The 24,469-nt window shown below is 43.2% G+C and overlaps 1 protein-coding gene and 1 long non-coding RNA gene across 8 annotated transcripts in view; both read right to left on the minus strand.

The window, feature by feature from the left end:
- Positions 1-24,469, minus strand: part of LOC107202897 (charged multivesicular body protein 3) — a 34,781-nt gene that overhangs the window by 5,090 nt on the left and 5,222 nt on the right. For 2 of the 7 annotated variants that reach the window (XM_015623925.2, XM_015623926.2), the window contains 2 exons: positions 16,727-16,842; positions 12,567-14,689 (listed from right to left, as the gene is read on the minus strand). In XM_015623925.2, coding sequence (XP_015479411.1) covers positions 13,120-14,689; positions 16,727-16,842 — 1,686 coding nt within the window. In that variant the 3' untranslated portion in view covers positions 12,567-13,119. Of the gene's footprint in view, positions 1-843; positions 1,024-4,388; positions 4,450-4,798; positions 5,942-9,107; positions 9,239-12,566; positions 14,690-16,726; positions 16,843-17,849; positions 22,454-24,469 lie in introns of those variants that run through there. The other 5 variants (XM_033513786.1, XM_015623927.2, XM_015623928.2 and 2 more) reach the window with 5 other exon arrangements.
- LOC117244269 lies at positions 10,431-11,827 on the minus strand. The gene is made up of 2 exons (XR_004497019.1): positions 11,367-11,827; positions 10,431-10,752 (listed from the first exon to the last, which is right to left on the minus strand). It is a non-coding gene; the product is annotated as an uncharacterized LOC117244269 (long non-coding RNA).

Genomic DNA, 24,469 nt, shown 5'->3' on the forward strand with positions numbered 1-24,469 from the left:
GATCATCTGCTGAGCAGCTCGTCACAGGAACCAGGGAACCAGCAAGGATGCAGGGAACAGTAAGGGGCAGGAACCCAAAGAAACTAAAACTGGGAGCTCCCTGACTACTTCAGAGCCCAGGGTGGGACACCCATCCAGGCAGGGCACTGGAGAAACAGCCTCAGAACATCTTGCAGACTGAGGGGGGTTATTGCCTACAGGGATGTAGGGGAAAAGAGCATGTTTGGACATGGGGAAAAATTACAGTGGATCTTCTAAGGGGATTACAGGAACATAACTGAATCTTAGGGGAACAACCAAAGGTGGTTTGGGGAAGGATTGAAATGGATCAGGGAACACACAAACCTCAGGGGCCTGCAGAACCAGATACCAGCAGTTCAGGCAGAGCAGGAGATCTGGGGCCAGGTACCAGATACCTGGCCAGCTTAGATAGAGCATCTGAGAGCAGTTCCTGGAACAACCAACCTATTGTGTACATGTGTGTTCTGGACCTCAGTCCTCATGAGCTGAAGAGGAAGAGCAGGATGGAGTTGCTCATAAGTGTGTGAAAGCTCTGCGTGTGTTTATGGGGTGGTGGCAAAGGCTCTGCTGTGAGAGTGTGGGTGCATGTACCTGCTGAGATTAGGGGACAGAACTTCAGCAGCCTCAAAGCTCTGGGCCTGCTATGGCAGGATCTTCCCAGGCTCCTGAAGCCCACTGGAATCAGCTGCTTTCCACAGGAGCATGGCTGCTCCCACATTCAATCTCTGCCTATGTTTGATTTTGGTTTTGGACTAGGAAACCTCAGACCTCACTTCTACTGTCAGAGCAGTCACTGTGCTCGGGCCCAGAATTTATTCTTACCAAGCTGGTTCTTCATCCCCATGAGAACAGAGTTCATGTGAGCTTTGGATGCATAGAGTTTGCTTACGGCCCTCCGAGAACGGATCAGCTCCTTCGCCAAGATCACACACACATCTCTCTGATTCTTTTTGGCAGCATCCTTTATTGACCTCTTCACCTTCTCCTCTTCTCTCTGGATATCTGGAGTACAGAAAAACACAGCAAATAGTGATGAACTCCTAAGGATATAGGAGAGAAATCAGTCATTTGTTGGGGTGTGTTTCCAGTGCAAAGAATTGTTTCTGCTTGATTTCAGATTCCCTCTGTTACTCAAAGACTGTTTTAGGCTTATTTACATGTCAGCTGATTAATTCAGCTAAATCTTAACAGGAAAATTCTCACTACTGAACATCCAGCTCTGTAATTTCCTTTGCAGTCAAGAGTATTCTAAAGGACTGTCTGAGAATATTAGTTCATGATGCTGAGCTGACTAAGAGCTTACAAAGCAAAAAAAAAAAAAAAAAAAAAAAAAAAAAAAGTCTTGGAAGAACAAAGCACTCTGAGAGGATGAATTGACTTACAACTTCAAAACAACTTCCTGACTATTAAACTGATCTGATACAAATATATATACACATAATATACATCTAACTTAAAACACCCTGTTCAAACTCTCCTGGCATCCAGCTTTGTTGAAAAGCTTTTTTTATGAGTGTGTTTAAGTGGGAATACTGAACTAAGCATGAGCACCAAAGAGGTAGTTGGATTTGAACGATTAAACACTAAAAGGGCCTTTTTAAATACCATTGGTTTCTCCAGAAAATCTGATGTGACTGTTCACAATTCTGCCCTGCCAGGTAACACTGGCTGTGAACAGCAGGAGCCAGATACTCCAAAAAGCCCAGAGTAAAAAATGTAAGAGTAAGCAGGGACAATATCAACCTCCTTCATTTTCCAGACTCAGCAATAAATTGGCCACTGATGAAATGTAGATCTCAGAGTCCACAAGAAAAATGATCCTAAAGTAAATAAAGAATTCAGATAGTAAGGGTTCCTCATCTGCCTACAAAGGAAATGATCACAAGAACAATTATTTCAAGGAGTGCCTCTGTTCAGATTTAGCTTTGAGTCTTCTCGATTTATGCCAGACAAAGTTATACGTTGGAAGAATCAGAAGCTGCCCTTTAATAAAAACAAAGGCATCCACACACACTTTCTGGCACAGGCCAACTTGGAGACTTCAACACAGCTTCTCAGGTAGGAGTTAATGAACCCTGTACTCAAGACCAGTAATTCTCTCAGTATCATTCACTGAGGTGTTTACCTTCAAGGACTGGCAGAAAGCTGTAGGATCATAATCAGAAAAACATACCTTTGCTGCCTTCCCACTATTATTTTCAGAAATACCACAAACTTGAAGACATTTATATATCAGACAAGGGACTGAGCCGAGCCCCAGGTAAGAAAGAGCTGAAGTGCTCCAGCAGGAAACAGAAAGCACCAGAAGAACTCCAGCAGTACTGAGGAATTACAACATTCCCTTTGTCAGGCTGAAAACAACCACAAGTATTGTGTTACTACAGCCAGGCTAGTGCAAGGCAGCCAGCACCCAAGTGAATGCTTTCACTGGCATGAACTGCTGAGTATGAGATCAGTGGCACAAGTATGCAAGAACAGTCAACTCCATCTTTGAAGGTCAGTGCCGGCTGTGCTCCTCAAGGGAGACAAAGGCACTTCCCCAGTCCTTCTGCAGCACTATCAAGCACAAGAGGTATAAAGCAGCCCAAAGCAGCAAGGATACCTTTCATTTCTCCAATCCTTCCAAGTCCTGAAAAACAACCTGCCCCAAAGAGAAATCACTACAGCAGCAAGAGTCCAACAGCAGATGGTTTCAAAGAATGCGTTGCTATTTTAGTAACTGTGCTGACTGGTCGAGCCAAGTGTTCAAGTGATCCAAGCCCACTCAGTTCATTCCAGGTGGATCTAGTGTTGCCTTGTTCAAACACATCTAGCACAGCCTTCCCCAAGGAAAATAAGGCAGGTTCCAGCTTAGCATCCTTACTTAAAGATTGCAGTGATTTCCTGTGTAAGGCTCAGATGAAACAAGAAAGCATGGCAGAATCCAACTACAGCAGGTAATTTTTGAGGAAACTTTCAGTAGCACTTGGCTGTCATCCTTCAGGAGCAACCTGCTAGCCTGGGAAGTGTCCAGCAGAACCTTGTACTTCCATAAGTGACACCTGGTAAAATGTGAAATCCTGGCACAAAGATATTCTGTACTTTATTTTAAGGGGAATTATCAGTATAGCAGATGGTTGGTGGTTAGTGCTGAACTGTATTTCTTTGAATGTAGGATTCTGAAACACAGACATGTTTAGCGCTGCTAAAATTATTAGATTTGCATTCACATCAAAATATCACACTACCATGTAACCTGGTATCTGTGTAGGCCATTAAAAGTATTATGGTGTGTAAAAAGAGAAAACTGAAATTTCAAGAAACATCAGTAGTGAACATGTGGGTAGTTTGCTTCCATGGAAGATGCAACTTCTAAACATATGTTACTAGCAAGATCAGAGTTGCAGCTCCTCTGTACTTGATACAGCCACATAAAGTGCCCTGGAGAAAGTAAAAGAATTCACATCCTGTACATCAGTCTTCCTGGGAAAGACAAACTCTGTTCCTCATATTGGAGACAAGGACAAAGAGAGACTTTGTACTGCAAAAGCAATCTTCCCCAGACTACAAGAGGGAGAAGACACAAACCCTGCCAGGTCACTCCAGAGGCCCAGGGCTGGGGAAGAATGGGCAAGGGAGGACATAGTCCTCAAGGCGTCACTCCAAACAGGCACCTGCCTAGTAACCAGATGCTGACACAAAATATCCTTCACCAGCACATCCCATGGAAAAATCCCAGGGACAGGGTAGAAGATAACAAAGGGGAAAACAAAACCTTGTCCCAAACCTATTTTCAGGCTCAGGGAAGGCAGGTAGAACAGATTCTGAACTAACAGCAGTGCAATATTAAGCAACTCCTCTGCTTTTCAAGATACATTCAGCAGTGTAATGCTCATTATTTAATAGCAAAACACCACCCACTGAGAAAATACCTTTTTTTTCCCCTTCCTCTCTTAGGCTTGTAATTTTTCCAGGATGACAGCAAGCTACTTTTGCTTGGCATGTGCACTTTCACACCGATACATGCCAGTGGAACTGTCTACACGTGGAATTATATACCACACTGATACTACTCATTAAATCAATGTGGGTGAAATTCTGGATAATAAGTCTAATACATGTTATCCAAAGGGATTTAAGAGCATTATGTCTTACTGGGAGCATGAAATATTCATGTTCTTTTGAAAATTTTACTTGCATAACTTCACAGTGACATAATTTTGTAACACAGAGTAAATCTGGCCCCAGGATCACATTCATCTTCCTTTACTCCAGATGTCATAGACTACCCCAGGTTATTAAATTTCACAGCCTACGTCAATTAAAGCAAAAAAAACTTGAAAGCACACAAGGAGAGTAAAAACAAAAAATGAGACACAAGTACAAACCTCTGATCTGTCTATCAATCACTCTCATTTCTTTCCTTATCTTCAAGGACCATTCATTGACCTTAAAAAGAGAAAGTGAGAGTTACTTGAAATTCCAGCTTTAAAACTATGTTTTATACTTTCATGTAGCTTAAACATTCAGTATCAAAAGCAGCACTTCAAAATGCACGAGCTTCAAGTTATGAGTGATGTTAAAATATTTCATTATTCAAATAATAAAACCCCCAAAACATTGCAGAGATACCATCAGTTACTGCACTGCTCCTAATGTTCAGACAAGGAGTTAAGGAGGACCTTTAGAGATCCCTTCCAAACAAAACTCTTCAATGATTCCGTGATGCGATTTGTGAGTCAGATGCTCACTGCCTGGCTAACTTCCCACATCACAGCCATGTACAGAGGGAACTTGCCATAGGGGATTTCAGCAGAAGGGACAGACTTTGGCACAGGATGACAGCCCCAAGGGTGCTACTGCCCATTTCAGTCAGGAGGATCCCCAGAAGGTCTCCAAGCCAATTCATACTGAAAGCAGGATCAAGTTCAGACTTCAGACAGGTTGTTCAGGGTCTCATCCATTGACTTTTGATAACTGTTTGAGGGCAGAGACTTCACAGCCACTTTGAGAAAATGCACTTAAATTACTCCTGTGTGGTGAAGACTTTTCCTCATAGAATCACTGGAATGGTCTGGGTTGGAAGGGACCTTAAAGACCACCTATTTCCAATGCCTTGCTGTTGGCAGGGCCACCTTCCTCTAAACCAGATTGTTTAGAGCTCGATCTAACCTGCCCTTTCACGTTCAATTCAAAACTCTCCTCTGGCCAACGGTGGCTGTAGCCCCCCTCCTGTTACTGGATACACCTCAAAAATACCTGTCTCTGTCTTGACTACAACCCCACCAGAGGCACTGAGAGGCTTTAGACCCCTCCTCCTTCACCTTCTCTTCTCCAAGCCAAAATGAGCCCGGTTCCCTAAGCCACTCCTCCTGCATCACAGACTCCAGCCCTCCTCCATCCTGATGGCTCTCTGTCACACTTCCCCAGTTTGCTGAGATCCTTCCTGAACTGTGTGCCCACACTGGGACATTTCTGCAGATGTGGCCTCTTTACTGCTGACTGGCACAGTGTTCAGTCACTAACCCTAACCCTAACCCAACACTGCAACTACAGCTTCCTAACACAGCCCTGTTTGCCTTCATTGCTGCAAAGGTGCACTGGTTCCATTTACTATCCATGGGAAACCAGATCCGCTCCTGCAGAGCCCCAGGCTGCACATCTCTGTGCAGGGATGATTGTCTCACCTGCACAATCTTGCATTGTTCAGCATCATGAGGTTCCTGCAGTGTCCTACCTCGTGCTCAGGTTGCTCTGCCCTCCAACTTCCCTTCCCCTGCCTTTGGTGGGGTTCAAACACAGCCACTCCTTCCACAGCTCCCTCCTGTGCCAAGATCTCTCTGCTCCAGATCCTCTGGCTCGCCCAGGAGCTGGGGAGCTCCACTTGCCCTGACCACCCCTCTGGGGAAGCAGAGTAAAGAGAACTTGTGCAATGAAAACTTGTAAAGCAAGTTCTCTTCAGTGCACAAGCCCAGCAGAGCAACAGATTTAGACTTCCACCAGTCTCAATTGGTCATGGTGAAAAAGACTGTTTTGACTGCAGACAAAATCCACCATTTGAGGTGCCCAAGCACAAAATCAGCTTAAAACCTCACACACACAACCCAAAGCCCTGCATAGGTACAGAAGTTTCTAACAGCTTTTAGAAAGCTCCCTTTAGTTAAATCCTGGGTTTACAGGGAAAAAAATCCCCAAACCCTTGCAAGACTGACTGCAGCCTCTCCTCTTGTTCTTCACAGCAGAAAATATGTCCTGAAGAGTCATTCCTCAGCCTGACAGAAAGCTAAGAAGGTCCCTTTTTTGAGTATGGACTCCATAAGAGTGAAAAAAGCAGGGAGAAGAGATTGAAGAAAAACATGTCAGAGCTCTGGCTGGCCAACTATCCTGTCTCAAATGTAACACCTACCAGAGATTTGCTCTACAACTTGCATTCTAGAACAAACCAACACACAACAAGCCTTCATGTATGAGCACAATCAGCAACTGTCAAATAAACACTGCAGGATTTGCAGCTTCTGTCTCTGGGATGCACAACCCAACACAATGACACCATTAGATCAAGACTGGTTGTGTGCTATCATCAATCCCTGCTTACTCTGACAGCAGAAAACTGTTTCACAGTTCATCCCTAGCATTGACAGGAATCCCTAGCATTGACAGGAATCAGCTGCTTCACTCAACTGTACTAAAGGCAGAGCTGGGAGCTTATGCCTTCCCTGCTCCCAACTCATCTCCTGTTTTGTGTAAGAGGAAGAGCAAATCCCACTGATTCTGATCCAGGCTAGTCCCAGTTACATGAGACAGCAATTTGTAGAGCTGTAAAGAAGCCACACTGCCTATCTCACACAGGACATGGGGACACAAGCCATGGCACAGGGCAGCAATACTGGGAACAGGAGTATGTGGTTCAGCTAAGCAAAGATGATTACCCTGAGCACAACTCCATGCTGATGAAGCAATTCTGCTTCCACTCCTGATCTAAACAAAAACATCACTCTCACAGCACTGCATCATGCCAGAGTCAGCCAGCAAAACACTCAAGCTGAAAAGAGCCACCTCAGACTACACTGGAGGAAAACCCACTTTTTAAAGTTCAGACAATCCAGATATGGTATTAAAAATACAATAATACAGATTTAGACAGGCTGAAATGCATCACCAGCTATTCACAAGGACTGAAGATATTTGTCTTGAATTGATCATAAATAAATTATCTCACATCAATAGAGTGGGCAGACAAAGAAAGCAAGGGCAAATCATTACCATCACAAAAATCTCAACCCCTCCCCATCATCATCCACCTCCTGCAGTGCTTGGATGGCTCCCTCTAGCCCTGCTCAGGGACTGTATCTTGTGCACAGCCACTGGCAGACACAAGCTAAGCGGTGCTGTTTCCCTATCAGCTAGGATGCAAAAATAACTACTGTTTTTTCCTTCTAAAGCTGCAGTTAGGTACATGAGGAAAGGAATTTTTAACTGTTAATAGGTTTCTCAATATCAGTGTTAAGCCTGTGAAGTCACCATGCCAGCCTGCACCCCAAGGGAGTGCTTATGACAGCAAGAGGACTCATGTCACCTCTCCCTCACCTGTTACATGCTGCCTTTGCAGGGCTTTCTGCAAAGAATCACAGAATCATTGGCTTAGGAAGGGATCTCTGGATATCATCCAGTCCAAACCCTCTGTCAAGGCAGGGTCACCCAGAGCAGGCGACACAGGAATATGTCAAGTGTGTTTGGAATGTTTCCAGAGAGGGAAACTCCACAACCTCCCTGGGCAGCTGTTCCAGGGCTCTGCCACCCTCAGCATAAAGAAGTTTTTCCTCATGTAAAGGTTTCATTTATGGTCACTGCTCCTTGTCTTGTTGTTGTGCACCACCAAAAAGAAGGTTCTGATGGATGTCACCATCCTCCAGGAGCTCCAAGATGACCCACAGACTCTGTGCTATTGGAAAACACAGCAAGTTCATCACGTAGGGAAGGCAAAAGAGCGGCCCTCAGACAGGAGACGTGACCAGATGTGTGGGTTACACAGTTGTCTGATGTGTTACCTCACCCTCGAGAGCAGCAGTCCCCAACCCCAGCTCTCCCTGTGGTCTCTTGTACCACACTCAGGAACACAGGACAGTGACCCAGCCCAGCTGACACAGGCAGAGGAGGAAGGGAAAGGACACTCCCAAAGGAATATTCCTCATGTGATTCTCTCACCCAACAAGCAACAACCATAACCTGCTCCCTTGGGACTCAGCTGCTACAAAGCACCCGGGAACATCTGTGACAATGTAGCTTGTCTAAGCCTTTAACTTGTGTGCCTGCCCTCCTTCTCTCTGCTGATCTTCCTGTACTTCTAAGGTATCTGATCTTCCTCTCGCCAGACAGCAGATTTTTTCACTAACACATTTGAAGCTACTTATGAAAGGCAACAATGAAATCCACCAATGTCTTGATTATTTCACTTCACTGTGACAACAGAAAGCTGTTCATAGAAACAGAGTTTATCTACAGACTCATCTTCACCCGACAAGTCCCAACATTTCAGCTACTGTTTCCTAATGTTAAGGCTGTGTCTGCGAGAGGAGCTAAAATCATAGAATGCTAAGGGGTTGGAAGAAACCTTAAAGAACACATAGTTCCAACTATATGTGCCCTGCCCTGGGCAGGGACACCTTCCACTAGACCAGGTTGCTCAAGGCCTTATCCAGCTTGGCTTTGAGCATTTCCAGGTATGGGGCAGCCACAGCCTTTATGGGCAACTTGTTCCAGTATCTCACCACGGTCACAGAGAAGAATTTCTTCTTGGTATCTAACCTAAGTTTCCCCTCTATTAACTTGCACCCATTCCCCCTCGTCCCGCCACTCCAGTTCCTCACAGGAAGCCCCCTCCGGCTTCCTTGTAGGCCCCTTCAGATACTGGAAGGTTCTGTGAGGTCTCCACCAGTCCAGTCCAGTCCCGGGCCGGGTGTAGCCTGCGCTAGGGCCAGGCCGAGCCCGGTCCCTCCGCAGTTCCCGTCCGACGCCATAGCAACGCCACACGGCCCTGCCGCGACTCGCCCCTCGAGCTCCCGGCCCCCGCCGCTCCCCGCCCCGCCTCGGCGGCTCCGGCCCCTCACCAGCTCCTTGGGCGGCTTCTCGGGGGTCTTCCCGAACAGCCCCATGGCGGCCGCACCGCCCGGCACTTCCGGGTTCCCCACAGGCGGCCCGGGCGGAGACCGCACTGCGCCTGCGCCGCCGGCAGGGCAGGCCCCGCCCCCTCCGCGTAGGGGCGGTGCCGAACGGCCTCGCCCCGCCCCTCGCGGCCTCCGCCGGTCACGTGGTGCTGCGCACGGCGCTTCGCACGGCCCCACCCCGCGCGGAGGGGCGGGAAGGCGCTGAGGGGCGCAGGGCGGGCCGGGCGCTTGTGGCGGCGGGAGCGCTCGGCCCCGCGCACCTAGCCTGTTTGTAACCCATTCACAGGGCCAGTCAAGCTGGGAAAGACCTCTGAGATTATCGAGTCCGGCCATGACCGAACACCACTATTGTACTGGGTGTCACGTCCAGTCTTTCCTTAAACACCTCCAGGAACAGTGACTCCACCATCGCCTTGGGCAGCCCATTCCAACCTCCAATCACCCTGTGAAGAAATTCCTCCTAATGCGCAACCTAAGTTCCTCTGGTCCAGTTTAGGACTGCACCCTTTCGTCCTGTCGCTGATTTCCTGGGATCAGAGCCTGATCTGCACCTGGCTGCACCCTCCTGTCAGGGAGCTGTAGGGAGCAGCAAGGTGCCCCCGTGAGCCTCCTCCAGGCTGAGCCTCTCCAGCTGCTCATCACACCGTGCTCCAACCCTTCCCTGGAACTCCAGCACCTCGATAACCTCTTGGAGCAAGGGCTGACTCCCTCTCCGGTCCTTCCCCTGGAACGGCCCCCAGGACACCCGAGGGCACAGCTCCCACAAGTCGAGGGCCACCCCGCCCCCAGGGCTCTTTCGGAGAAGTCCCAGCAGGCAGGCCTGGCTCATCTTCATCCTCCTCTCCGCAGGGTAACCTGGCTGAAATGAAGGGACAGCTTGGAGCTGCTCTGCTGGAGCTCCAGCAAGTCATTCCATCTCTCCACGCTCTGGTGCACAATTTGAGACTGAGAGCATTAGAAATAAATCAGTGATGCATAGAGTGCAAAAGCTTAGGAAGAAAAAGGTGCTATTAACATAATACCTTACAATTATACTTACCCTCATTATTTAATTACCAGAGACAGACATTTTAATGAGTTACAAAAACATACCTTTGTCATCTTTCCCTCCAGAATCTAATGCAGGAAAAAGACCTAAACAAGATCTTGGAATAGAGAGCTCTCATTTTGGACAGAACACCAGCAGTGGGAAAGCCAGTGCTAACAAAACAATTATTGATGAAATTGAGAGTGGCAAAGAGCTTCAGAGATTATTTAAATACATCCTTTGTAATAACAGCACAAAACATCCATCACCTTTATTAAACCTAACAAGTAAGTGAATACCCTCACTTCAGTGGTTTGGTATTTTCTGTTCACAACTGGTCTCCAGCTTCCAGGCACGAGACATCAGAGAATAAAACACCACTTTAGGAATGTTTAGCATCTCAGTTAAGACACTTCACGAGTACTAGCACAATGAAGCCCTGCGAGGCAAAACATGTGAGCAGCGAAATTGCTGACCTTGTTACCGGCACAGTCTTTGCTTCTTTGCTCCGTTCTCCGGATGTTCAACTGTCAACGCGTCAGGGAAGGGCTGTCTGAGATCCTGCACGCGGCAGAAAACAATGTTACTTGGATGCTTCTGCTGCTACTGACACGAGCATTTCATAAAATAAACACCTCCAACTGCTTTTTCTGTCCTGCTGGGACTCTCAATACACTATGCCAGCTGCTCAAGATTCTGTAACAGATGCATTGCCGGGAACTGCATCACAACAATTTATATAACCCAAACACGAGGGGACTAAACCTTTCTCCACAGCTACCTACTGGTCATAATTACGTACTCCTGTGGATGTGCCCTCAGTGGCTCTCCTGCTAATTAAACAGTAGTTTGGGTCATCCATCAAAAGAACCGGATGAGTAGAGCAACTGAGGCCATTAAAACAAGTCTTCAGCTGAAACAGGTGTGCACACAGGTTTGCAAACAAGGCTGAGCCTGTGCACAGGGGCAGAGCTGCTGGGGCTGTGTGTGAGGGTGAGGAGGTCAGCCTCGAGCAGCAGAGCTGCACTCCACGAGCATCCAGTGCTCCAAGGACACAGCATTTCTCCAGCTTAACACTCACAGCATTTGGCAGCAGCAAAAGGCTACGGCGGGCTGTGATACAGCACCTCACTTGTGTGTGTCAGCACCTCAGCTACAGCCTTATTTATACTCACAAAATTTCTCCTTTCCCTTGGCAAGGCCTCAGCTCAGTGCAGGTTTCAAAACAGTCCTGAAACAATGTGGATTTCAGCTACTCATGACAAGCACATATGCCACGCTGCTGCACAAATTGGAAGCAGAAATGATCTTTGCCCTCATTATGCCTCTCTGCTGCTCCGCTGAGGCTGTAATGACAGAGACAGGGCATGTACTGGCAGGTCTCAACTGGAATAAAAATTACTTTCTGGACCACAGGAGAGTTGCTGATATTGTGCCCCTTGTACCTCTCTGTTTCAGTACTGCCCTGGGAAAAAGGAAATTAGAGAGAAAAAAGGACTCAGTAAATTAAAAACAGCTCTTCTGCTAATTACATGAATATCCTCTTGGGAACACACCTGGTGACAGAGCCATGAAACATTTGTTAATAAAAAAGAGCATGCCCAGGTACCCTGGACAGACAAAACAATGCCAAATACTCTGTAAGCACCAGCCTCCCAACTCTATATGTAAAGACTGTGAGATGGGTTGTAACTGCAATGGGGAGCTGTGTTTGTATTTATTATCATAATTTTTATGTCATTATCCTCCTTTCATATCATTTCTTTTCTTTAGGAAAGAAATAAGACAATCGACTCATCTTTCTAGTTTAGCCTTTTCCTCTACTCATATAATTTCCTGGCTCTTCTCCCCCACCCCCCTTTTTCTTTCCAACCAACAATTCCTCTCTGTTTTCAGCCAGGTAATTTCTGAAAGGTACAACCAAAATCAGAGTTTCATATTGAAATATAAAGTAAACAACAGACTCAATTTTTTAATGGCACCAAAGAATTATCAAAGAAACCAGAAATCACTTTGGAATATCAGCACAGTTGGAAGCTGGCAATTTTTACCTTTATGAGCCACTTTTGTCACTGCATGACAAGATTCTGCTCCTTCTCAACAGTTTAATTTGAGGCTGTAGAGGGAGCTACCCTAAAGTCTTCCTACATGTCTTCAGATGAAGGTACTGGAGAGACAGCAGCTAGAAGAAGGTCTCCATCTGGAAAAGCACCTTGAATCAACTGGAAAACCACTGATCAAGCAGAGAAGCACCTCAACAGAGCAGACTTATGAAGGAAACAGTTCTCAGTGAAACACCACTGCCTTCTCCTTGGCGAGTGGCTCGGAGCACTGAATTCCTGCATCCCTAGGAGATGATTTATTAGTCACAAGAGTTGTGTTATATTTTTATTGTCTTCACAGATAAATCAGGCCAGCAAGACATCCGTAACCATACACACAAAATATTTATCAAAACAATTAATGTTACAAATCTCCTTTTAAAATAATTTATTTCACCGATTTCTTTTTAAATGGTACTGTCTTACAACATACATTATTCAACAAAGATGTGCAGAACAGACTCTAAAATAAGAAACACTTAAATTAAGCAATTGTCTCCGATTAGAATTTCAATTTCATCCACATCCCAACTTGTAAATGTTTGCTGGAATACGCTTCTCTTGTAGGCTTGATTTTTGTGCTTACAAAAACAGCATCAAGTTTCCAGATGTTGAAGAGAACAAGTTATTTGTATGGTAAGTTTGCATTCAGTTCAACATACAAGGCAACCAAATGATTCTGTCATTAACGTTAGCATCATGTATATTTTAGTTCACTGCACTAACATTTAAACTAAAACTTCAAACCACGTAATCTTTTAAGTGACTAACATTTAAAAGGCAAGCAGTAATATCCTGAAAGCTTACAAAAGACAAGGGCACACAGCTAAGACGGGGGCTCACTCGACAAAGGCTGCGGGTGTGTGTATGGCTGCTTTTTTTTGTAGGACGCCCACCTGCAGACGGGGCAGCAGTGTCGCCCGCCCGCCAGCCACATCACGATGCAATTCTGGTGGAACACGTGGCCGCACGGCAAGCCCATCAGCAGGCAGCCCTTTGCAAAATTTTCTAGACACACCACACATTCTGTACAGTGCAACATGTCGGAGGGCCAGGCTGACCAGTCTGGCTCCAGGTCACCTGCGGAGCTGTACGACCTGGCTTTGCGTTCGCATGGCTCGTGGTGACAATAGTGGCTGGCACAAGAACAGGCCTCAACACCGCACCAACGCTCTCCTTCGCTGCACCTGTGAAACGTGCTCAGCTCATCGTCCTCCGAGACTTCTCTGTCACTACTGAGGACCTCTTTGTTTTCACTGTCAGAGTCACTTTCGCTGTCTGGAAAGGTTTCCAGCATCTCCTCATCAGAATGGGCACCGAGGCATTGAAACCTCCACATGGGTAAGTTTTTTATATAATCAGTTGGTATCAGAGGGTGAAGCCAGAGATCGGGGAAGGCCAACCTTTCCAAGAACAAATCCGGGTCTTCATCCCAATCTGAGTCAAAAGGGAAGTGTTGAAAAGAAGCAATGGGATGAAACAGGTAGCTGGTGTACCAGTCCCACAGGCTCGACAGCCACTCCAGATTATTAGCATTCACTTCATCCGTATTGTTATTGCGCCTTCGCTTCTTCTCAAAGTAATCAATTAGTAAACCATGGCCAAGGTAAGTGCTGAGGAAGAGGGCTGGATGAGAAGAGTAGAACATCCAGTCTGCCCTTACCCAAGAAGCCAAAGTAGTTGTGTTAGAGTACCTGAAGAGTTTTAAACTGTACTCATAAAAGCTGTCTAAGTAGGGTAGTTGCAAAAAACCTAACACTGGTAGCCAGGAAATAATTAATAGTGAATTGTACGTCCCTAAAGTGCTTATAAGAACCACAAAACGCTTTATAGTAGCGCCTTGTGTAATAAATAGGTCCATCCAAGCCATCAGATTAACCAAAACTAAACTTAAAACAAATAAATCGTTAACTTCTGGTTGCAATGAGCGCAAAAAGGACTCCATGGCACGTAGTGATATAAATTCACCAGTGTTATTTCCATACCTGTAAATCCCCTCAGGAGTCCTAAGTATGTACGATGGTGTCTTGTAGATACCAATTTCTGCCATGTAACTTTTGTTGTCCCAGTTTTCCACATTCACAAAAATAAACTCTACTCTTCCAGTAAACTTTACACTTAGTGCAGAGAAGAATGCTGGAGGCTGGTCAAGGTTGGCAAACAGGTATATTTTCACCCGGTACTGGTCACTTTTGTTCCATTCTTCTTTCAGATGTTCGGAGTTGTAGATGGTTTTGATCCGAGAGGCAGCGTGGGCTGTGATCCATTTGAAGATGTGCTCCACTTCAATCTTGCGCCCATTGTATTCCTTAAGCATGACTTTTCCCTTGGAGGTACTGGTTTGTGGAACCGACATAATGAGGGTGGATTTCAGCCAACCCCTCCTCTTGCAGTATCTACAAAGACAACGGTATGATAGATTACAGTTTCATAACCCCAGAACTGAGTCCTTACATTTCTATTCTAAGCCCAAAAATGAGACATGCTGAGCACCTGGGAACGCTTATAATATAATAGCAGGAAATAAGGGCACCCAATATTCTCTGGCAAAGCATATTTATTCTTTAAATACATTTATATCTTACAGGAATAATGTAAAGAGATATGCATTCATAAATCAGGAAAAGGAACAGTGTTAATCTTCACGTGTCATTAAAGTAAACAAGGCCATGCAGCCATTCATGCTTTGTATCTGGATTTGAATAATACACAAGCTGACTCTTTACTTTAGAGCTTTAGTATTAGAAGCTACTTTTTCTTGGCCATCCAGCCAAGAAGAAAACCACTCCAGTGTAACACAATATCCCACAGCTTTCCCAGTGCTTCCTTCCATCCTGGTTTTGCAAAGCAGCTGTGGGGTGAAGTTGAACAGACATTTGCAGTTGCTTTAATGAAGCTGACAAGCATCCACTTCCTACTGGGACCATTTTGGAAGGATGCAGATAGGCTAAGGGGTGAGGTGAGAAAGCTGGCCACAAAACCAGCAGAGCAGGAAGCAGACACATGGTGCTGGATGATTTGGGCTAAAAACATACCCACATTATCTGGGAGGCAGATGGGATGAACCCCAAATCCATAACTAAAAGAAGAGGCTCTTCATGGCTGAACCCTGAGACATGATCCAAAGTCCAGTAACTCTGAGATGAATCTCATGACTCACAAGATCCCTTCTCTCGTGCATCTTTCCTACCAATATCACTACACCCAATTATCTCGTCCTCCTTTAAAAAAATATCTGGCAGCTTCAACAATCAAAATATGACTGAGCCAACAGGCACACAGTCTCTGAGAACCCTGCACATTGGGACCATCAGCCTCATTCACCAACCATCTTAGCTAGCTCCTCTGTGGTTTTGGTCTGTCAACATGTATTTAGACAATTACGTGTATTTAGACAATTGCAACTCCCCTTCCAAGGAATCTGAATGCAGCATTTTTAGAAAGAGCCATAAGATGTTACCCTACTAATAAAGGTATCCTGATTCCTGCAGCATGTAGTATTCTTCTGAATTTCAGCTGCAACCTGATGAAAATTATTCTCAAGGGTTTACCTGACAAAACATTTCTTGTATTAAAAAAAAAATTAATTCTTTTAAAACATGGTATTTGATCAGAACATTAAGGCTACTTAGGAGCTATGCAAAGAGAAACACTGCCAAATTTTTAAGATGTTCAAACACAAGATTATTTTGCATAAGCACTACAAAGCCTAAGAATTTCCTCTTATGATTAACATTGAGATTTCTGTAAACATTTAGGACTTAAGCTGTATAAGATGTGCGTATCCATACATGCCACTGGAATTCTAGACAAAGTCTCCTGTCATGTAAAGCAAACGCCTCCAACAAAATGTTTAAAAAAAGCCTCTTTTTACAGCAGCAGAGAATTATTAATAGCTTCTTTGGCTCTGCTCTTCCTCCTTGTTCAAAATCATGACTCTTGTACAGCACACTGTGTGTTGCCCAAGGGTGTGTGCCAGTTTATATATAAACATACATTTATCAAGGAACAGGATTTGTCAGTAATTTTAGGAGGCAGGCAATGTATGCAAGGTTCATGCTAACCTGTGCTTCTCCCTTCCAGATGGTGATATAATGACACTAAAACTGATATTATTCAGCTTTGTCCTAAGCAAGCACAGTTCCTCTCCCTGAATACCTGGACTGGAAGGCCAAACTCTTCTTTTTATTCCTCTCCACTGCTGTATTATGCTCTCCACAGTCTAATCATGCCTTTCCCACACAACGCTTTAGGAAGCTGCAGAGCTGATAAATAATGTAATGGAGCATTCTGAGCAGACTTTAGGAGAGATAAAAACATGAATAAAGCCACCTTCTGTCACAGCTACTTTTACAAGACAGCAAGCCCTGCTGCTAGAACACAGCTGAGCCTTAAGATATTCTTGGGATTTAGATAATCCTTTAAGGATATACCTGGGGTCACTGGAACAGTTGAAAGTGCCAGTACGTATGCCGAATCTTGAGACTTTCTTCACCATTTTCTCCCAGTGGACTTTACCCACCAGTGGGCTTCTGTCATTTGCTATGACCTATTGCCAAAAGGAAATACTAGTTTAGTATTTCACAGTCAGTTTGGTTCCTGAAATAAAGAGCAAATTTCAAGAAAACAGAGCGCCGGTCATGCTTGATACTCCTTCCCCTTCTTTTAGGACAGAGTTTGAATGTACAACTGGGAGTTACGGTAAATGTCTTTGGAGAGTGAAGCTCTAAGATGGAAATGTGGTTTCTGCAGAGAGAAAGAAGTGCACCATCGTATTAATGACATGTTAAGATACCAAAATCAGTGGTAGTTGACAAAAACTTTGGTAAAAAACCAAAACTATCTTTAACCAATTCATAATAGGGGAAAAAGGAGAGGGGGAAGCAGGTTCCTCTTCACTGCAATAAAAAAAAGACCATCATTTTATTACAATTCTCCCTCAACATACAATACAACATACATACAACATACCAAAGAAACGTCTCAGAGCAAATATGAGCAGGAATGCATGTACCTGGTACCAGATTAAACTGCCAACAGCCATTCCTGAGCAGTGCAAACTACTGATTAAACTCCCAGATAATGCCTGAGAATCTTGACTCCTTCCAGCTTTGCCCGTGACTCACTTAATGTACACTTCGTGTAACTTTATGTGACTGTTCCACCAACTCCAGTGTCCTATCTGCCATTTCAGGAGCATCACTTGCTGTGATATATCCCAAGGTTTAATTTGTTCTAGCTCAGTATATTAAAGTTGTACTTCAGGTTACCTCACTGTAAGCTTCTGCTGGCATAGATGACAAAGAAGCAGCATTCATCCTCTGACTTATAATTGTACAGGGAGGGGGAAAAAAAAACCCACAAGGAAAAGAGAACCCTGCCTGCCTGCAGCTGACAGGTAATTTTGAATGACATGACTGATCATGCACTATTCCACGAGCCGTAGCATTTTCTATTTTAGAAATGCCTCACATGCTTCTGCAGGCTTACTGGCAGCCACTTAAAATATATTTTTAAATTAAATCTTGAAACTTCCATTTGTTAGGTATTTGTTTACCCGCCATTAAACTTATCCAATCATTTTCTGACTTAATAACCTCAAATGTCAGCTTGCCCCTGGAAGTTGGGCTGTCACCATGATTAACAGTTCTCTGTTGACATGCTGAGATTCAACCTAGAAAGTGTGTCCAGCCTTTGAGACTCATAAATATTATCTGCTTTGTGGTAAGTAGCAGCCTCTGAGAATCTTAAAATAGAATTCACCAAGCAGAATGTTCTACATAGGGAAACAAAGTGAAGTCACAGATTACATTCCCATTCTACTAAACCCAAAATGTTTAAATAACACTGGAGGTAAAGATCTAGGTAAGAATCCTTCAAGTTATTTTTAAAACACACCTATCACATAGAAAAGCCTTTTTGAATACATAAATGTAACCATCACACACTGAAACAATCAGCTGGGAAATGTGCTGTATTACTGAACCTTCTTTACATCACCCAATGTGACTGAAGTTTTGGATATTTTAAACTTCTTCCTTTCATGCACTTCAAACAAGGAAGACCAAATTCCTAAAGACATCTAAAAGCCAGAATATCCTCAGAGCCACTATGGCATGATAAATGCATCCAACATGGCAAGGAACCACTATGTTATATTAGTAAGCATAGAAGTAAAACTTTGGTGACTGAATTACTCTTTGGTACAACTACTCAGAGATTGGCTTCCTCCAAACTCTGTGTGCACATTCTGAAATAGTGATGAGAGAATGTTAATGTTGTGTGCAGGAGGACATATTCTGCTCACTGTTTCTTCTGCCTGGCACCACAACATTCACTTTAAGTCTCAAGACAAAAATGTGTTGCAAATACAGTCACCATTTTACTTTACTGTCACCTGCCTGTACTGGTGGAATTTTTAACACCTGCTTAATTTCTTGCCTATGAAAAAAAGTCTTTGCTCACAGAGAAAGTTCTTTGTACTGAAGAACAAAGACCTAAGTAGCAATCTGTATTTTGTAACTACATAGAGGAATCCTACTCTGGTTTTGCACACTGAAGCTTTGTAAAATATTTTGGGCTCATGCTTTTTTATGTCATTATGGAAAAAAAATCCAAATAAACATGTCCGTTGCAGCTGCTCCTTGCAGACAACACCCACTTACAGCACTGGGAGTTCACCATGCCAAGGCAAGGCTTTGTATTTTGGAAAGCAGTCACCACCTCTGTGCATGAGGGAGTCCAAGAAAATACTGCAGGTTAAGCAATCAAAATGTACTTCAGTTTAAATTAAAAATAACCTGCAAACACTTGTAACAGATTTTATTTAAGAAGTGTGAATTTTGATAAGTTAAGAAATTTAGCTTAAAAACCTGTGACTGAGGAGACTGGGAATTTGAATGTGGAAGAGGCCTGGAAGTTCTTCAAGCCCATGGTGTTAAAACTATCAGGATTTTATATTTCAAATAAGGAAAAAAAAAAAAAAAAAGGTTGCTAGGAAGAAGTGCAGGATTTGACAAGCACATCCAAAGAGAGGTTAGAAATAGTTTGACAATCTACAAGAATTGAAAAAAGGTCAAAAGGAAGAGCTATCAAAGAAAGATATGCAAGGGAAAAAAGTAAGGAAAAATGAGCTATTCAAGTTAGACCATACAAAGACTATTACAAGTTGTACCAAAAGGTTTTTCAGTCATATGAATAAGAATAGAACAGGGGGAGAAGAAGCAGGATCACCAAACAATGAAGATAGGATAAAAATGTAAGATAATTTTCTTTTTAAAGTTAAATTAAAACTGTGACTCAGTTTTCAGTGAAGGGGGGGTAGGAAGGGGGGGTAGCTGGCCATGGACCAGTTAGCAAATTTATGGGAAGAAACTACATCAACTGAAGGTGAAAGGAGAACTCAAATTACTTAATGCACTTAAATCAGAGTAAGCAGGATATCTCCATCCTAGAACTGTAGCACAGGCACACAATATATCACAGATGAACCTGTGAAAATTTCTTGCAAACCCCCATCAGACCAATTCACATTTTGTCAGGACAGTAACAAGTTTGCAGCTATATTTAGGAGTAAATGAAAAAAAAATTCCACTATTTTGATTTCAACAGAATGTAAAACTGTAGAAGTTTTAGAGGTGCAGAGATAATTGCATTTTCCACTTCTTTCTAGCATGCAATTACTAAAGCTGTATCACTCCTGATTGGGAGAAACTTTCCCTGAAGGAAAAGGACTGAGTTGCAAGAGAAAAAGGGAATGTAGTACCCTGTTTGTAGTTTGGTAGCGTATCATGTATCATGCCACATGGAAAATTTACATGAGAGCTACAGATAGGCTTTTATAGTGAGTGGAAAAAAAAGTGAGTTTTAAAATGAGCAAGAAATTGGCTACAGCAAAAAGACATCAAAATACCAGAAAGGTGCTAACAGACTTCTTAATAGATTTACCTTAGAGCTCAGTTCATCATATATTCCCATTAATGCCCTTCCTGTGGGAACTTGAAGTCTCCCAAAGCCATTTGTAGAAGACATAAAACTGGGAAGCACATCTATGTGGGAAAGAGGATTATAACGCCATGCAGGAAGAGCTGCACAAATCTTGTAATGCAGAGTGTCACATGTGAAATTGAATTCAGTAATGAACAGGACACTTGGGGAGTTCATCAGTTAGAAACAGCGATGGGAAGAAACGCTTGGGGCTATCAGTTGCTCCACAAGAAAACACAAGCCATCAATATTAACTGGCTGCAAAACAAGCAAAGCCCAGGATATATCAGACCTGACAAAACAAACTGGTTGATTGACCTCACTTACTGGGAGGAACGTGGTTGACATCAGGACGTGGTGAAACCAAAGGGCAATGTCAATTTATGCCCAAATAGGAACAAATTAGCCCTGAATACATCCAAGCCAGAAGTCAGACACACATTTCCAAGAAGAAAACAGTCAACAGGAGTATTTGAACAACTTACAGTGTAAAAGAGACAGCAAAATATTTTCTAAACACGTATTCTACAGTCTAGAAGAAAGCTGAACTAGCTCATCAAAAAGGTCCCTTGCAATCATAAATTCTATTTAATGTTGCAGAAATAAAGCCCAAGTTCATAAGCAAAGGTACCTTTTAGGAGATCAGCTGACACAGATAGAAACAAACACCAGGTCTGGAGAAGCACAAACCCTCTCAGCTTTGCTTATTATTAGCTATGTTCACAATCTGTGACATATCACATGTCAGAGTGACAAGTAAGACAATGAGGGTAACTCAATTAATCCATTAATCATCTTAATGGGCTAAGGGAATCCAATAGGATCACAGTAACCCTGCTATTTAACAACTTCACAGAATGGATCTACCCTCTAACCCACACCTAACCCAGGCCAGAAGATTGGCTCTGACTGCAAGGTCTGAATTACCATCTCTAATACTGAAAATGCTGAGATTCTCATGATTTCAAAAGACAGTTGAATAGGGAGCTTTTGCATTGGAGGAGTTCTCATGACATTGAATTACACAGAATTATCTCCAAAGAGTTCAATCAGGAAAGCAATTAGAAAAATAGAATTATTCTGATTTATATGTTAAAGTAGTCATAGTTATGACATTAAAGAACAGACTTAAGGAGCAAATCGCAGAGCCAGAAAGATACAAACACTTGGAAAAAGAGGACTAAGTCAGCAAGGCACTTGCCTCTCTTGCCTAATCCAAACCCAAAATATATTGGGTAGGTGCATCAATATTGCAAGAGCTACTTTATAACCATCACAGATCCAGCTGCTCCCTAATTTCCAAGTATCATTAAGCATTTTTAAAGGTTATTTTATGAAACATAGATTCTTAAAATACAAGTAAAAATACGATTGAAATTGAAGAGGCTTGAAGAAGCACAGCTGATGTTAGAGTTTGCTGTAGAAATGCAATATACAAAGACAGATTCCTCTTCTGGTATCCCTGAAGTACTTGAGCATGACATGATAATGACCTCACTTGAGCATTATCCTGTTCTCCGTGCATTTAAATCAGGTTTTGCTCAATTTCTTTCAGAAGGTATGCAGAGATCTCAAAGCAGGTCACAGGAATGAGATTTGTTCTCAGTAAGTTTTGAAACTCGCTCACAACTATAAGTGTTCGAGTATCACAAGGCATGACAATGAGTCAGAGAGGGGCAAAAGCAGAACAAACACCTCATGTACTCCAGCTCTCATTATTTTAACCAATTCTAGCTGGGATAGCAAGGTGTCAGGCACACCTGCTCATGCCAACAGCACACGATTTCAGCCACACAGTAATAGTCACAACTTGGTTTTACAGCTCAGCCACAAAGACAACGACTCCAAGTGCTCCTCAAATCTGGGCACTAGGGCACAGTGACAGACTTCACACCATCAGGAAGAACAAAACCCATTAAGTAAGAGACACCATTCCCTGCTGCACACACACACATCCAGGTAGTTCTCTCAGTCAGTCCTCACTCAACTTCAGCAAGTCACTCTCCACATAATGAATACAGACGTTTGAATTGCAAAAAACCTGTGTAATTTTGCCAAAGGCAAAACTGATTTCTAACTCATTTAATGAACGGGTAAGGTTGTATGAAGGTGAAAATTGTCTGTCTGCTTCAGTGGTTTCCAGTTTGAGATACCCATGAACTCCTCCACAATGCCTGCAGAAAGTAAATGAGCAGGGGAAACAATATTACTGTAAATATCCATGCATGCCCTGAAAGATTTTTAGGTATCCACAAAGATAAAAAGGCTCAGAAACTGTAGTCATAGAACCCTTTTTCATCAGCAACTATGCTGCAAACTCTTCTTGTATATATAAAACAGAAGTAAAAATACAACTAATTATAAATGGACTGGTAATTTACTTATTAGAAGCTTGGAAAAAAGCTCATTTATTCCAGACAATGTCAATAAGTTTCTACATGAATGTCTGCACTTCTATTAATTCTGAGACATCTCACTTTCTGTTTATTATTTGACAATGTGTTAATGGCACTGAATTTCCACTTAGACTCTCTTTCCTAAGAATTCACAACTCATTCAGAATCCACCCATATGGACTGAAGATATCTGGAGATTTTTTGCCTTTCTTTTCCGAGAAAGAGATTGTGAGAAATCACATCAAAACAGGCAAAGACTACATCCATCACAGCACTCAAAAATTAACCACCTCAAAATTACATGCAGTTTCTCCAAGGAGGTGAGGTGATCTGGACAGTCAGTTATGCTGTCAGCTAGGTCAGATATTGAGAATAAATGAGTTTCTGCAATGAGTTCATACAGATATACAGGCAATACAAGGACTATTACATTCCAGCTGATGGTATTCTGCACCCTTGACTGGATATGATACCTCTAAAGAAGAAAACTGAAACTTAAAATCAGGTATCTTGTGGTAAATGATCCTGAAGGGCTATTGGAAAAGACACAAATACTGAATTATGTATTTTGAAAGAATTGAGTGTTTCTGCTTTGTTTCTTTTTAGCAAGAACAGCTGATCACCTGGCAAAATTCAGAAGGCAAATAAATATGAAAATCACTCATCCTACATGCAAGCAAAAGGAAGAACAAACAAACCATCACCACCAAAATGCTGTAGGCACATCCCTTGCCCTGTGACTACACCACTTGAACTAGAAACTGAGATGCAGAATAGACTGCAGAATTTTATATCCATAATAATGCCTTTGCAGCTCTACCAGACACAATCAGAATGTCTGTCCTTGTACTTCAATGCCAGGAAGAAAGTTGCCTTTACTTCTCTCTGCCACTGTGTTATAGTAGAGACTTTTAAAATAAAAATATACATTCATTTAGATTTTAACTCCATTCAAAGAGGATTTTTATCTGTAGATAATTTTCAAAAGCCATAATCACTACAATACTTTTGGATGTGACAGGCTTCTAGAGTCTAACCAGAGCCTGAGAAAGTAAGAACGTTACATATAATTCCCTCAAACAACAAGAGGAGCAGCTCCAGAAACTACCAGCCACCCTCCTTGCCAGCCAAAGAAGTACACAACAGCATCTGGCAAGCAAGAAGAACAACATAAAAGGAAAGGTGATGAGATCATGAGCTAATAGGAGAAAGAACATGCTGCTGCCTGTGGCTCTATGGAAGCACCACACAGGAGCTGTGAACAGCTACACTGGTAAACAAATTACCACTGGACCAGGATGCTTTGCATGTGGATTTCCAGAAAATAAAGAAACAAAGCCACAAAACACTGATCCCTTATGTATTTCTTCAAGGAATTCATCTTGCTGACTCTAAATCATAAATTTGCACCTAAATTTTTGTCAAATATAACAAGAAATAGTAATTGTTTCCTCTTTTTTTCCTTCGATTCTCTGCAGACAGTGATGGCTATCACATGCCCAGCCTGTACCACACCAGAAATTTAATTTATATGCACTGGAAAATAAAAATCATCTTCAAAGTCTCAGTCCTCTCATACATCATCAAAGTGTTCAAACCAACAAGTGACAGCCACTCAGCCAGCTGAGGCAGAACTGGCTCCTCTCCCTCTGCTCCTTTCCAGCAGCCCCCACAGAACAGGGATTCAGGGCTCAGGATACTGAAAAGAATCTGGAGATCCTTTCTGCTTCCCAGCCAGCAGCAACAGAGCAGGGGAATCTCCAACCTTGCCCATGGTCACCAAACCCACCCATG

This window comes from Parus major, chromosome 4, assembly GCF_001522545.3.
Source record: "Parus major isolate Abel chromosome 4, Parus_major1.1, whole genome shotgun sequence".
In the NCBI taxonomy this organism is placed as follows: Eukaryota; Metazoa; Chordata; class Aves; order Passeriformes; family Paridae; genus Parus; species Parus major.